At 38.9% G+C, this 16,045-nt stretch overlaps 2 protein-coding genes across 5 annotated transcripts in view; both read left to right on the forward strand.

The window, feature by feature from the left end:
• SLC18B1 (solute carrier family 18 member B1) overlaps positions 1-11,616 on the forward strand; it is a 58,743-nt gene extending 47,127 nt beyond the window's left edge. For 3 of the 4 annotated variants that reach the window (XM_060190440.1, XM_016193552.2, XM_060190441.1), the window contains 6 exons: positions 2,178-2,269; positions 5,587-5,682; positions 6,312-6,386; positions 9,755-9,848; positions 9,944-9,993; positions 10,392-11,616. In XM_060190440.1, coding sequence (XP_060046423.1) covers positions 2,178-2,269; positions 5,587-5,682; positions 6,312-6,386; positions 9,755-9,848; positions 9,944-9,993; positions 10,392-10,461 — 477 coding nt within the window. In that variant the 3' untranslated portion in view covers positions 10,462-11,616. The remainder of the gene's footprint in view (positions 1-2,177; positions 2,270-5,586; positions 5,683-6,311; positions 6,387-9,754; positions 9,849-9,943; positions 9,994-10,391) is intronic. The other variant, XM_016193553.2, reaches the window with a different exon arrangement.
• Positions 11,617-12,037: 421 nt separating this feature from the next.
• The window catches only part of VNN2 (vanin 2), a 38,939-nt gene continuing 34,931 nt past the window's right edge, over positions 12,038-16,045 (forward strand). The window contains exon 1 of the mRNA XM_060190439.1: positions 12,038-14,378. The gene's annotated coding sequence lies outside the window, so the exon portion shown is untranslated. The remainder of the gene's footprint in view (positions 14,379-16,045) is intronic.

Raw genomic sequence — 16,045 nt, forward strand, 5'->3', positions numbered from 1 at the left:
GCATAGGGCTAGGAAGCTGGATTAGGGCAGAGAGTAGCTCCCAACTTTGAAGAAAATATGTAAATACTATGAACTGTTTATGAGGGCCAGGTGGTGGTGAACCTGGTTAAGCACTCACAGTGCACAGGATCCAGGTTCAAGCCCCTGGTCCTACCTGCAGGAGGAAGCTTCACAAGTGGTGAAGCAGGGCTGTAGTTGTCTCACTGTCTCTCTCTATCTCCATCTTCCCTCTCAATTTTTGACTGTCTCTATTTAATCTGACCCAAGGTCCATGTCTATTCATATTTAGTTCAGGAGTGTGTATAACCTCTGAGTCCCTGTCACTTTGAGCTTGAAGATATTTTTGACCCCTTCTTGTCTTTGCCCTTTGGAATCTTTGAGTCTTCTGTATTAGACTATATCTTTTTAATTTTTTAAAAGATTTTATTTATTTTTGAGAAAGATAGGAGGAGAGAGAAAGAACAAGACATCACTCTGGTACATGTGCCGCCAGGGATTGAACTCTGGACCTCATGCTTAAGAGTCCAACACTTTATCCACTGTACCACCTCCAAGACCACTATTAGACTTCATCTAGTAGGAGGTTTACCCTATACTTTTCTTTTTGTTTTATTTCTTTTTTAAAAAATATTTTACTTATTTATTATTGGGTAGTGATAGAGAGGAATTGAGAGGGGAGATATATATAGAGAGAGACAGAGATACCTGCAGCCCTGTTCTACTTCTCATGCTTTACCCCTGCAGGTGTGGGCCAGGGGCTTGAACCTGCATCCTTGCGCACTGTAATGTGTGCTCTTTACCAAGTACGCCACCACCTGGTCCCAGTTATCCAGTTATTGTTTCCTTCCTTCCTTCCTTCCTTCCTCCCTCCCTCCCTCCCTCCCTTCCTTCCTTCCTTCCTTCCTTCCTTCCTTCCTTCCTTCCTTCCTTCCTTCCTTCCTTCCTTTCCTTCTTTCTTTCCTTCCTTCTTTCCTTCTTTCCAGACATCACTCTGGGACATGTGCTGCGGGCGATCAAACTCGGGACCTCATACTTGGGAGTCCAAAGCTTTACCACTGCGCCACCTCCTGGACCACATTTGTTTTATTTCTTAAGTTCGATCTGTGAGTTTGATTAAGAATTCTTCTTCTTCTAGCTTATTTCACCTAAAATGAACTCACGCACAATTGGCAAAAGAGAAAATTTCTTCATTTCCTGCAGCTGAGTAGTATTCTATTATACCACAATTCCCTTAGCCATTCTTTTGTCATTGGATAGACATGTTGCCTCCAAATTTAGGCTATTACAAATAGCACTGCAGTGAACACAGGTGTACAAAGATCTCTTTATATGTATGTGTTTTTGTGTTCTTTGGATAGATACTTAGGAGAGGGATTATTGGGCCATATAGTAGGCCCATTTATAATGTTTTGAGAGCTCTTTAGGAAGTTTTCCAGAGGACCTGGATCAATTTATATTCCCACCAACATAGGTATTATACTTAGTAGGTAATTACTTGGAGTTATTGCTTTTTAAATTGTCCTATTTGAAATAGTTGGGTACATGAAGTCAGCAAACATGTCCTTTACAAGGAATCCTTGTTCTTTGCTCACTTCTTATCTTGGGGTATATTTTCAATTTATCAACATGTGTACAGTAACTAATAGGTCTTTATAATTTTCTCTCTTTTCTCTGTCTTTCTCAGACACATATAAATGTAAAGAAGAAGTTAGCTATTCTTTTAAAAAAATTTTTTTTCAAAGCATTTATTTCCTTTTGTTGCCCTTGTTGTTTTTATTGTTATAGTTATTATTGTTATTGATGTCATTCTTGGATAGGACAGAGAGAAATGGAGAGAGGAGGGGAAGACAGGGGAAAATAAAGAAACCTGCAGACCTGCTTCACCGACTGTGAAGCAACTCCCCTGAAGGTGGGGAGCCAGGGACTCAAACCAGGATCCTTCCCCCTGTCCTTGCGCTTTGCACCACATGCGCTTAACCCACTGCGCTACTGCCGACTCCCAAAGTTAACTGTTCTTGTTTTTCTATTTACCCCATTTTTCTCTTAACATAAAGGTTTTTCTTCAATATAGTGATTTTTAAATAACATAATGTGTTCTTCAGTGATTTTTTTTTTTTTTATTCTTTCATTATGATGGATCTTTATCTCTAAGAGTTTCTTTAAATTCTCTTTGCCAGTATCTAAGGAAGTGGTTTCTGGTCCTTGGAAGCTTGATCACAGCAGTATGCTACATGCTTTTAGGACCTGTCCCAGTTTTGCACATTAAAAGGTATTTTTCTTCCTTTTGCATTGTTTGACTTGATAGTACTAGGAATTATTATCATTATTATTTAAATACTTGTATTTATTTAATTTATTTTCCCTTTTGTTGCCCTTGTTGTTTTTATTGTTGTTATTGATGTCTTTGTTGTTGGCTAGGACAGAGAGAAATGGAGAGAGGAGGGGAAGAGAAAGATAGACACCTGCAGACCTGCTTCACCGCCTGTGAAGCGATGCCCCTGCAGGTGGGGAGCCGGGGGCTTGAACCAGGATCGTTAGGCCGGTCCTTGCGCTTTGCACCATGTGCGTTTAACCGGCTGGGCTACCACCCAACTCCCATATTTATTTATTAATAAGAAGGATAGGAGGAGAGAGAGAAAGCACCAGACATCACTCTGTGCTGCCGGGGTTTGAACTCAGGACCCCTTGCTTGAGAGTCCAACATTTTATCTACTGTGCCACACAGGAATTATTATTATTTTTTAAAATTTGGTATAATGTTGGTATAGCTTAGTATTTTCAGCTTTATTCTCTAAGTAATTGCTGTGACTTAGGACAATGTTAAATTGTTCGTCTAATATATATTACCATAAAAGTTACTAACATGGAAAACACAAGTAGAACCTGAAATGGAATTGGCATATCGCACCAAAGTAAAAGACTCTGGGGTGGGTGGGTGGGGAGAATACAGGTCCATGAAGGATGATAAATGACATAGTGGGGGTTGTATTGTTAAGTGGGAAACCGGGGAATGTTATGCATGTACAAACTATTGTATTTACTGTTGAATGTAAAACATTAATTCCCCAATAAAGAAATAAATTTAAAAAAATGTTACTAACATGGTAAAAGCAATAGGAATGTATATATCTGCATCAAATGAGAAAAATGCTTATTCAACCTCTGTGCTTCAGTATGCCTGTTTGTATTTTTCTTTTTTAAAAACAGTATTCCTTGACAGTGAACGTACTGGCCTGGGAGCCAACTCAATGGGTAAAAAGCATGAGTTCACACCAGCAGACCCAGTTCAGTCCCTGCCACTGCATATGACAGTATAGTGTTCTTTCTTTCTCTTATCTCTCTCTGCCCCTCAGACACACACACACACACACACACACACACACACACACACACACACTTTCTCTCTAACTCTATCCTTCTCTCATGAACTAAATCAAATAAATCTTATAAAGAATAGAATTCCTTGCTATCCACCTTTACTAGATAGTTCTTGGAATTTAATTTTATTTGTTCTTCCCCTTCATTTATTTGCTCTTTTTTAATTTTTATTTTTTTAAATTTTTTAAATAAAAAAAAATGTTTATTTACAAAAAGGAAACACTGACAAAAAAGAAACATAGGATAAGAGGGGTACAACTCCACACAGTTCCTACCACCAGAACCCCGTATCCCCTCCCCGATAGCTTTCCTATTCTTTATCCTTCTGAGAGTACAGACCCAGGGTCATTATGGGGTGCAGAAGGTGGAAGGTCTGGCTTCTGTAGTTGCTTCCTTGCTGAATATGGATGGGTGTTGGTAGGTGGATCCATACTCTTAGTCTGTCTCTCTCTTTTTCTAGTGGGGCAGGGTTCTGGGGAAGCGGGGTTCCAGGACACACTGGTGGGGTCGTCTGTCCAGGTAAGTCCAGTTGGCATTGTGGTAGCATCTGGAACCTGGTGGCTGAAAGAAGAATTAACATATAAAGCCAAGCAAATTATTGACTAATCATGAGCATAAAGGCTGGAATAGTGCAGATTAAGATTTGGGGGTCTCTGTTTTGTAGATAGCTAGTAGGCCTATTTTAGTTATTTTCCGAAGGGCCCATGACTATACTAGTTTTTTTTTTTTCTGAGCCTGACATCTGATGTGCAGGTGGATCCAAGTTATTGTCTGAGGAGATGATACCATGGCTAGAAAAAGGACAAGAAAGCTGGATTAGGAAAAAGAGTAACTCCCAAATACCATCCTTAACATATAGTAATTACTCATTCAGGCTTCTTTAGTATAAAGTGAGCATCATGGTCCTTTTAGTACATCTAGGATAAAGTACAGATTTGAAAATAATAGGGATTTCAGAGTTCTTCTGATTTGGATTTGCATTCTGGCTTTACTACTTACTAGTTATGTGTAATTACTTAATTTCCAGGTTTTTTTTTTCTTCGCACAGACCCAACTAAAAATGTATTATCTTTATTTATTGGATAGAGACATTCAGAAATCAACAGGGGAGGGGGTGATTGAAAGGGAGAAAGACAGACACCTGCAACACTACTTCACTATTCTCAGGCTTTCCCCCTGCAGGTGGGGACCCGAGGCTTGAACCAGGGTCCTTGCATATTATAACATATATGCTCAACCAGGTGCATCACCACCTGGCTCTAGTTTCCAAGTTTTTTAAATCTACAAAATGAGGGTAAGAAATGTCAAATAACTGCAAAAGTGATCAGTATGGAAAATATATTAGTTTCCTGTCACTTCCTTTTCCTCTTTCTTCTCATGCCATTTTTCATTTAAATTTGAAAGTGGCTGGGTGGTGGCACACCTGGTTGAGTGCACATGTTATAATGCACAAGGACCCAGTCCCCACCTGCAGGGGGAAAGCTTCATGAGTGGTGAAGCAGTGCCGCAGATATCTCTCTGTCTCTCTCCCTATCTCCTCCTTCCCTCTCAATTTCTGCCTCTATACAATAAAAAAACACAAACAGACAAAAAACCAAAGTGCCTGATTAAAGTTCTTGTTCCCCACCTGCAGGGGCAAACTTCACAAGTAGTAGAGCAGTGCTGCAGGTGTTTTTTTCTGTTTTCACTCACTCTATCCTTGACTCAGAAAAGAAAGAATGAAAGAAAAAAAGGGGGGAGGCACCAGGAATGGTGGAGGCATTATACAGACACGGAGCCTCAGAGATAACCCTGAGGGGAAAAAGGGAAAAATTGCAATGGTCCATGCTTCCAGAGGGATCAAGAGTAGGAAAGCTTTCAAGGGAAGGATCGGGATATGGAACTCTAGTAGTGGGAACTGTGTGGAATTGTACCTCTCTTATCCTATAGTCTTGTCGATATTTTCAATATATTTTTTAAGAGGGGTACAATTTTATTTCTTTTTTAAATTTTTTATTTATAAAAAGGAAACATTGACTAAACCATAGGATAAGACTAAATAAAAAAATCTAAGTGAAGCTATTGAAGGCACTATATTAGTGTTGACACTTAAGCTGGTTTTGGTAGGATTTTATCTGGTGGGAAAAAGGTAGGTGATTCTAAGCATTAAATACAGGTCAACAAAGAAGTAACTTATGCTTGTTTTTAACATCCCGAACTCTTTTGCAGTCAGCTCTGGCTCTTGGTGTTGATATTGGTCATAAATGGCATGTCCGCTGGAATGAGTATAATTCCTACTTTTCCAGAGATTCTCAGTTGTGCACAGTAAGTTCCATTTTTTGAAGCCTTATATTGTGACTAGCAGGACACACAAATCACAGGTGTTGAATTTCTCAGCTTTTTACAAGACTAAGCTTTCAGGATTTTCTGCCACACAATATTGTGGTAGAGTGAAGGCAACGCATATGCTTATACATCACTCTAAATAATAAAGATATTAGGTTGTTGGAAAAGTCATGACACAATTTTGCATAGAAAAATATCCTCACCCCCCTTCCCCCTATTTTATTTGATAGAGAGAAACTGAGAGGGGAGGGGGAAATACAGGAGCAAAGAGAAAGGCAGACACCTGCAGACCTGCTTCACTACTAATGAAATATCCCTGCTGCGGGGTGGGGGTGACGTTTAGGGTCACCAGAACCTTGAGTGTGGTATTATGTGCACTTAACCTAGTGTGCCACTGCCTGCCCCCCCAAACATGTGACTTTTCTGATAATCCAAATACTAGTATAGTACTTGGTAAGTGGGTTGTGGATGGAAGTTTGCTTTCATTTTTTTTAAATTGGTACAAGATATACTTTGAGCAAGTCAAAGCACAATGCAAAAACCTCAATATTGATCTCTCAGTTGGGTTTCTCTGTTAATAACGGATATTTGTTTGTATCTCTTTGTAGTGAAAATGGATTTGCCAAAGGATTAAGCACGTTGGGTCTTGTATCAGGTTTCCTTGGTGCAATGTGGTCAGTTGGGTATGTAGTCATTAAATTCTTTTTCTTTTTATTAGTGATTTAATAATGATTAATAAGGTTGTAAGATAACAGGAGTACAGTTCCCACCACCAGAATTCTGTATCCCATCCCCTCCATTGGAAGGTATTTTTATCCTCTGGGAGTATGGACCAACAATATTATTAGTATTATTAAAGAATTTATTTATTTGTTCATGAGAAAGATAAGAAGAGAGGGAGCAAGAACCAGACATCACTCTGGTACATGTGCTGCCAGTGGCTGAACTTGGGACTTCATGGTTGAAAATCCATTGCTGTATCGACTGTGCCATCTTCTGGACCACTGGACTAAATTTCTTTATGGGGTGCAGAAGGAGGAAGGCCGGGCTTCCGTAATTGCTTCTCTGCTGGACATGGGCATTGGCAGGTCGATCCGTACTCCCAGCCTGTTTCTATCTTTCCCTAGTGGAATAAGGCTCTGGAAAGGTGAGGTTCCAGGACACACTGGCGAGGTCATCTGCCCAGAGAAGTTAGAATGGTGTCATGGTAGCATCTGCAACTTGGTGGTAGCCATTAAACTTTACCCACATATATAAGATGGAACTTACAACCTCCAGTTTATGAGTGAAGAAATTGAGATACTGACTAGTCCTATGAGTTGCCTAACATCATATAATCCATGTAGGGCAGTGCTGGGCTTCTGGTGCTAAGATCAGGTATTACTCTACCAGATCTGACACCCAATCAAAATACTTCCATATCCTTGTGTCTTATTTAAATAATAAACAGACATTGAGTGATGCACTCTATGTATATACACACCTATACATATACATATATAGATAGAGATAGATATGGATGTTTGTCACTCAGGCTTCACTGCTTTGGGCTATTTCAGATAGAAAGAGAGAGAGAGACAGAGACATAGAGGAAGAGTGAGAGAGGGGCCAGGCAGTGGCACACCCAGTTAAGCACACATAGTACTAAGCATAAAGACCCACACAAGGATCCAGGTTTGAGCCCCTGTGCTTCACCTGTAGAGGGGATGCTTCACAAGCAGTGAAGCATCAGTCTTTCTCACTCTATCTCTCCCTCCTATCTCAATTTATCTCTGTCTTATCCAATAAAATGAAGGAAAAAAAAAAGACCTCCAGGAGCAGTGGATTCATAGTCCTAGCACCAAGCCCCAGTGATAACCCTGGAGGCAAAAAAAAAAAAGAGAGAGAGAGGTAAAGACACCACAGCTCTGGGGCTATAGATTGACCTATCAATGCCCATGTTCAGTGGAGAAGCAATTACAGAAGCCATACCGTCCACCTTCTTCACCCCATAGAGATCTTTGGTCCATACTCCCAGAGGGATAAAGAATAGGGAAGCTTCCAATGGAGGGGATGGGATATGACACTCTGGTGGTGGGAATTGTAGGAATTGTACCTCTCTCATACCACAATCTTGTCAATCATGATTAAATCACTAATAGTAATAAAAAAGAAGTTGAAAAATAAGAAAACACAAAGCAGAACTTGCATTTGGTGTATTGCACCAAAGTAAAAGACTCGGGTGGGGAGGAGGGTTCAGGTCCTGGAAGATAATGGCAGAGGAGAACGTAGAACGTTGAGTTGTTATGTGGAAAACCGAGAAATGTTACACATGTACAAACTACTGTATTTTACTATTGACTGTAAACCATTAATCTTCCCAACTAAAAATAAAAATAAAAAGAGGAGTCAAACTACACAGTACCATCTGCTAAGATCAAGTTCGATATGTTAGGTCACATTTTAAGTTGTTAAATGAAGCCTTTCCTTATGGGAAGTTATTTCAATAATTAGAGATCAAATAAAAAGAGTATTTTTATAAAAAGAAAAAAAAAACATCAAAAACAAAGATACCGCGGCTCCAAAGTGGTACAGGCCAGGCTCCTAGCTGGGTCTCATGCAGACAACTTTCCAAATGTGAGCTGTTTTGGGATAGATATATATTCTCCTTCCCTCTTTCTGAGTCCACATAGAAATATTTTAAATTGGGAGTTGGGCGGTAGCTCAGTGGGTTAAGCGCACGTGGCACAAAGCTCAGGGACTGGCATAAGGATCCCAGTTCGAGCCCCAGCTCCCCACCTTCAGGGGGGTTGCTTCACAGGTGGTGAAGCAGGTCTGCAGGTGTCTATCTTTCTCTCCCCCTCTCTCTCTGTCTTCCCCTCCTCTCTCCATTTCTCTTGGTCCTATCCAACAATGACGACATCAATAACAATAACAATAATAAAAAACAAGGGCAACAAAAGGGAAAATAAATAAAATATAAAAACACTAAAAAAAAAGAAATATTTAAAATTTTTAGCAGAAGCGTATCTCAGTTTTAAGAATTTATTTTTTTCACTTTGCTGACAATGTAGATAGAATCAGTAAATATGTATTCAGTTAAATTATTTTAAATGGGAGCTAGGTGGTGGCGCAGTGGGTTAAGCGCACATGGCTCCAAGCGCAAAGACCAGCGTAAGGATCCTGGTTCGAGCCCCCGGCTTCCCACCTGCTCGGGCGTTACTTCACAGGTGGTGAAGCAGGTCTGCAGGTGTCTGTCTTTCTCTCCCCCTCTCTGTCTTCCCCTCTTCTCTCTATTTCTCTCTGTCCTATCCAACGACAACAACAATAGTAACAACAACAACAATGATAAACAACAAGGGCAACAAAAGGGAAAAATTATTTTAAATACAAACCTGAGAAGAGCAGAGAGGAAATATAGATTCTTTTCTCTCTTTATCTCTCTCTCTCTGCCTCTTCTTTCCTTTCTATTTTATTGGATAGGACAGAGAGAAGTTGAGAGAGGAGGGGGAGATAGAGAGGAAGAGTCAAATCAGACACCTGCAGACCTGCTTCACTGCTCACGAAGTGTCCCTTCTGCCAGTGACAAGTGGGGGCTCTATTCCAGGTCATTGTGTGCCACCACCTGGCCCCCCATCCTATTTCTTTCTTCTTTTCTCCCTGCCTCCTTTTTTATGTCACTGGTGCTTCAGATTTCCAGGGAACTTTTTTTTTTCCAGATAGAAAGATACACACACACACAGAGAAGAAAGAGAGAAACCAGAGACCACAGGACTGAAACTTTTTCACTGTGGTGGGGGCCAGGCTTGACAAAGATTATTTTTAATGCATGTCATCCTTTCATTTTTATATATTTTCAGAAAATATCATAGTTGTCAAATTGTATTATTAGACGTTATCAGTATTGTACAGGATTATATTTTCATGCCTGATGTTCTACCCAGGAGCTGACTTTTTCTTTAGTATTTATATTTTGAATTTAATGAATAGTTATGATGGAGAAAACCACATAGCCTTTAGGAAATAACATTTTGTGCCCTACAGGGGTGTTAAACTTTCTTCTCTTTGTTAGTGCTTTTATAGGACCAGTGATAGGTGGATTTATGTATGAGAAACTTGGTTTTGAATGGGCAGCTGCTGTTGAAGGTCTGTTGGCTCTGGCAAGTGTAAGTAGCGGTCTTTGGTTTTCCTTTTTCTTATATTTGTGGAGAAATATGACTCAGAGAATTGACATTAACAAGTACTTTTAATTATCTTAAAGGGATTGTCTATGGCTTTGTTTTATCTATGGGAACACTCAAGGAAAAGAAGGTATGATTAACACTTAAAGACTTTATTCTTTTTTTTTTTTTTGGATTTTAATTTATTTATTAATGAGAAAGATAGGAGGAGAGAAAGAACCAGATATCACTCTGGTACATGTGCTGCCGGGAACTGAACTTGGGACCTCATGCTTGAGAATCCAATGCTTTAGCCACTGCGCCACCTCCCGGACCACACTTTATTCTTTTTTTTAATGTTGACCTGTGGAAAGTGGAAGACAAATGTCAATTTACATTTGCTCTTCCCGTCAGCAGATTTCTAGGAATTCTGATCCTCTTTACATGATTGATGCATTTAAGAAGATATTTGGGTAGAAATGTAGGCAGTGAATTTTTTTTTTCCTTAAGATGAGAAATATTGAGATTCTCCTGTTCTTTCCTTCACAGTAGATCTAAACTTCAAAATACTCTTGGCACAGAGGAAGAACGAACTGCGCTCTTGTCTGATGAAAGCTAGTCATAAGAATTTCACATTGATAGATGTACGTGTCAAAGTTGGAAGGACTTTCTTAATTTTATACTCATGACTCCATGGACCCCACATCATCGTTCTGGAAATGTTAACATATTTTACATGAAACTTTTTGGGGAGGCTCTTTCTATTGTCAGGGAAGGCTGACCTGCTGAACCAGTCATACTCAAAACATTACAAAAAGGAAGAACATGAAAAATAAATAGCAGTTTCTGTATTTAATGACTATACTTAGCTTTCATTTTATTGTTGACTCTGGCTTCTGTTTTCCTCTGTTTACTTATTTTTCTATGTGCACTGGTTTTGTGAATGTACCTTTTTTATTAACAGGAAAAGAAGTGGATTGATTTGAAATTAAGATGTGCAGCATTATTACTGCAAAATCTTTTTTTGCACAATCATAAAAAAATTCTATTTTTATTATCTTTATTTATTTGATAGAGACAGCAGAAATTGAGAGGGAATGGGGAATATAGAAAGGGAGAGAGGCAGAGAGACACCTGCAGCACTGCTACACCACTTGTGAAGCTTTCTCTTGCAGGTGGGGTCTGGGGGCTCGAACCCAGGTCCTTGCGCACTCTGACATGTGCACTCACCCAGGTGTGCCATCACCCGGCCCCCTGCACAATCATTTTTTAAAAGATTTTTTTTTGTCATCTTGAGATTTTTGTTCTTGTTCCAAAGTCATAATTTTCTACCTTCCCTGCAAACACTATTATCATTCCATGGTTCTCAGCTCTTTGAAAACTTTTATTTATTTGAAAGCTACAAAAATAACATCAATTAAACCTTCCATTTTTGTGATGCACTTTGATTATGATCTAGATTTACTACTCATTTACCCTAATATCTCTGATTTCATTTTACCACATTAAAAAAAAATTACTCTTGGTAGATGTATCACAGTTCCCAATGCAAGTGAGCCCACAGAAATGTTTGTTCAAGTTTAAGGAAGGTGTTCTTGCTCTGACTTCGTGTACAATCCAGACTGTTATTTGGCATGAATGAATCTTTACTGTGTGATTCTCACACCTCCTGGCCCATTTTCATGGATTATGTTAAAAAAAAAAAAGAGAGAGCAAATGATTTTTATCTACTTGTTAATTAAAGATATTTATTGAAAAACCTCTTCTGAACTGATACTGTGTTTGGATGCTAGTGATTTAACTGGATCAAGATAAACACCATCACTGTTTTTATAGAACCTTTCTTTCAGAAGAAGGGAGTTGCAATCAACAGATGCTAGGATCTCTGATTATCTTACAGAGAAAAAGTAAGTGGCTAAGTTGTTTAGGTGCAGTGTTCTAATTTAGATAAGGTGGGGACTTTGGAATTGAGATGGAAAGGATGAAAAGGAGGCAGCTATTAAGAGGAGACAACAGTGTCTAGCATGTGAGAAAGGGCTTGACGTTGCCAAAGATGGTATTATAGCTCCTCCACAGCTGAAATCTAGTACACAGAGAACAGGGGCCGGGTGGTGGCACACTTGGTTGAGTGCATTATGTTCCAATGCACAAGGACCCAGGTTCAAGCCTCTGGTCCCCACCTGCAGGGGGAAAGCTTTCCAAGTAGTGAAACAGGGCTGCAGGTGTCTCTCTGTCTCTCCTTCTCTATCACCCCCTTCCCTCTCAATTTCTGGTTGTCTCTATATTGTAACTAGAAATTAAATGGGGCTTTGGCTGCAGCACATAATGGATTCAGCTAAGGGATGGCTGAGAGTAGTTTTAAAGGAATCAAGGTTTTATTAGTGCTGTACAGAAATATGGGACATTATTTTAGATATTGCAAAATAAGCAGTTGTCATCAGGGGTTAAGAATATGCTGGGTCCATAAAGTCCATGAGTAGTTATCAAAAGTTCAGTCCCACGAGATAAACAATTATCAGCTGAGATATAGGTTACTCATAGCTGTAGAGGAGTCTTAGAATTTACCGGCTAGCTGAGCCACACGTGTTCAGTTCCCAGGAGAAGTAGCCATGGCGGACATCTTGAGCATCTCAGCCAAGATCCGTCTGATTAGGAGAAGCAGCAGTAGCCAAAGAGAGTGGGCTTCTGGATGGCTGTGTTTTTTGAGTCTGTTAAGTCCACCCATAATGCTTTGTGCATTTGCACTGACCAGATCCACCCACAGTTTATTGTGCGTTCACTCAGATCACTGTATGCTCTGTCACCAAGGCTGACGTCAGTGCTGTGCCTGACTTTCTATAGTCGACTGGTATACTGCATCACAACATCTCTATCCAATAAATAAATAAAGATAATTAAAAAAATTTATATAAAAAGAGAGAATGTAGGGGAGTTTGGGAGAAGGACAAGTACAGAGTTTCTGTTGGGGGTAATGTCAGAATTTTGATTCATATTTCAAGAAAGTGTCCTCTTGACTGCTTATGAGCTGTGGATTAGGAGGACTGGAGAGACATCTTTTCAGGTTTGAGAAACAATATACACCAAAGAGTTGATGATGGAGACAGAAAAAAATGCCTTTGAAATTGGAACAAGCCAGATTTATTGATGTGGAAAGAGAAGGAGAGAATAATTTAAGAAGACTCCTACATCTTTACTTTGATCATATGTGTGGTTAATGATGCCTTTCAGTGAGATAGGGAAGGAAAGGAGCAAAACAAATCCTGTAGGGTAAATTAAACCATGACAGAATGTCCTTTGGTATCACTAGATTGATAATAATAACAATGATGATAACAACAATAATAATAAGCTAAGACTAGGAGCTAGATGGTAGTACTCAGTTGAGAATACATGCTACTGTGTGCAAGCCCCTGATCCTCACCTAAGGGGGGAAGATTCATAAGTGGTGAAATAGTGCTGCAGATGTCTCTCTCCCTTCTATCTATCTTCTCTTCCCTCTCAGTTTCTTTCTACATTTTTCCAATAAATGAGTAAATAAGCAAAAAAAGAAAAAAAAGTTTGGCCTAAAAAAAAAAAAAGAAACCCAAGGTTGATAAAACACTATATATTTTTCTTCCTTTCCTTTTGAAGACTGGCTGCTAAATTTGTACATTCATAATATCCATGAGCTCCTTTTAAAAATATTTTTATTTATTTATTATTGGATAGAGACAGAGAGAAATTGAGAGGGGATGGGGAGATAGAGAGGGAGAGAGACAGAAGACACTTGCATCCCTGCTTTACCAATTTGGGTAGCTTTCCCCCTGCAGGTGAGGACCAGGGACTTGAACCTATGTCCTTGAGTATTGCAATGTGCACACTTATCGAGGTGCACCACTGCCTGCTGTTCCCCCCCCCCCATGAACTCTTTATTCTTTTTTTTTTTTTTTTTTAGAGAATTTATTTATTCATGAGAAAGGAGGAAGGAGAGAGAGAAAAAAACAAAACAGACATCACTCTGATATATGTGCTTCCAGGGATTGAACTCCAACTTGAGATCCAACGCTTTATTCACTGTGCCACCTCCCGGACCACTACTCCTTATTCTCTTATTCTTCAAAATCTGTTACAAGATATTTGGTGACTTGGTGAACCTGTCACTACTTTCTTTCTTTCCAGAGAAGAGCCTAGTCTCGTGTGGTCTGGGCCTGGCCTATAGCACCCATATGCATTTGTACTGCAGTAGAAGACCTAACCTCAGTTGTGCTGGCTAACTTTTTAGCTCTGTTACAATGCTTTCTTCCATTGGTTTCAGCCCTTGCAGGGCTGCTTAGTTCTGTGGCTGACTGTGTCTGCAGTTCCTATAGTTGCCGCGTGGGGCCGCTATTAAAGTTTCATAGGATCCACAGACAGCTCACAAGACCCACTGTGTCTTGTGGCTGAGCTGGCACCGCCTCCAGCTGACAGCCCAGCTTCCTGGAGGCTCAGCCTCTAACTGTTACCAGCGCTGTTGACTGTTGAGAGTTGAAGGTCAAAGCAAAGATTCCAGGCTTTCTGGTGAGCGAACTCTTTGTTTCCATTCTTGACACGTTGATGTCAACAAACACCGCGGGATATTGGTGTATTTAAATACACTGTGTAAACTCAACTTTGCCTCTTTCTTATCTTATGATTGTTGTAGATTTAAAATATGCTACAAAAATTGTTAAAAATGTAAGGATAGAGGAACTTTGAAGCCAAAAGGTAGGCCAAAACTACCAAATAAAAATCTGTGTGTTTATATTTTTGTTTTCTTTATGTGTAACATAATATTTAACATTTAATTATGTTTTTTATTAAGGAAACTATGTAGCTGACTAGATAATCATAATAATAAAAAGTATTTTTACTTACCTCACACTCTTACTCTTTCCTTGATCTCTGGCAGTCACTAGTCTGTGGCTATCTAATTCTACAATTTTGTTGTTTAAAGAATGTTGTCTAAGTGGAATCATTTAAGATATTTTAAGACTTTTTTCACTCTTAACATCAATACACATCATTGTGTCCATTTAGTAGTTGATTTCTTTATATAGTTGAATAATATTTCATGGTGTGAATATATACTTTGACTATTCATCCATTGAAAGACACCTGGGTTGTTACCAGTTTATAATTATAACATGAGTTGCTATGAATGTTCACTTTACAGATTCTGCGTGAAGGTGGTATTCCATTTCCCTCAGATAGTTGACTAGGAATTGTATGGTAGTTGTGTGATTATTTTCTCCCCAGACAACCCTTGTATTTTTACATATGAAATTGTGTTTGGATTACAGATGTTAAAATATTATACTTTAATAAAATACCCTATGCACTCAACTTTGAAGCTTAGTTTTACTAAATTAGATATAACCTCTCAAACCTTATTGGTACAGCAAGTGAATAGTCACCCAATTATAAAATACAAGTAAGGAGTTAAAAATCTGATTCATTTATTCACTTGTGATCATATAAAAGCGAATGATCCAAAGGCTAGACTTTTATATTTTCTTTGGTATCAGTGTCACATCTACTCAGTTTATTAAATAAACTTAAAGGAATGTAAGTCCCAGAAACATTTTAAAAGAAAAAAATGTTGCACAACATGTTAGCAGATGAAACCAAAACTTTTTTTTTACTCAGCCTTTCATTGGAAGCAGCTTGCAATGCAAGTACTTGCACTAGTTTCTTTCAGAAAATCCACTGCATTCTATCCAGGAAGGAATTTAGAGATCACTAAGCATTTAGTGAATTGATTATTACTCTCACAGGTTCACACTCAAGTTTCTTTTGCATTAACAGAAATGTGTGGATGTTAACATTGCAAGTTTTTACCTTTTTTAAAAATAAAAATAAATATTTAATTTATTCTAGTGAGAGAGATACAGAGAAAAATGCATAGAGATGGAGAGCAAAGGCCACTGCTCAGTTCTGATTTATGGTGATTCTGGGGATTGAATCTGGGACCTTGTAGCCTCAGGCATGTCTTTTGCATAACCATTATGCTGTCTCCCCAGACCAAGTCTTTACTTGCTAGCTGGTTTCTAAATTGGTAATGACTATTCCTGTCAGGGTGAGACAAAGTGAGTTAATTGATAGAGATTGGAAAGCTATATTGCCATGCACTTGGTTTAATACCCTGTATTGTCATTTACATTTGGCTTACTTGCTATGAGACTGTCATATATATAAATTCCTTTAGA

The sequence above is a fragment of the Erinaceus europaeus genome, chromosome 4 (assembly GCF_950295315.1).
Source record: "Erinaceus europaeus chromosome 4, mEriEur2.1, whole genome shotgun sequence".
Lineage (NCBI taxonomy): Eukaryota > Metazoa > Chordata > Mammalia > Eulipotyphla > Erinaceidae > Erinaceus > Erinaceus europaeus.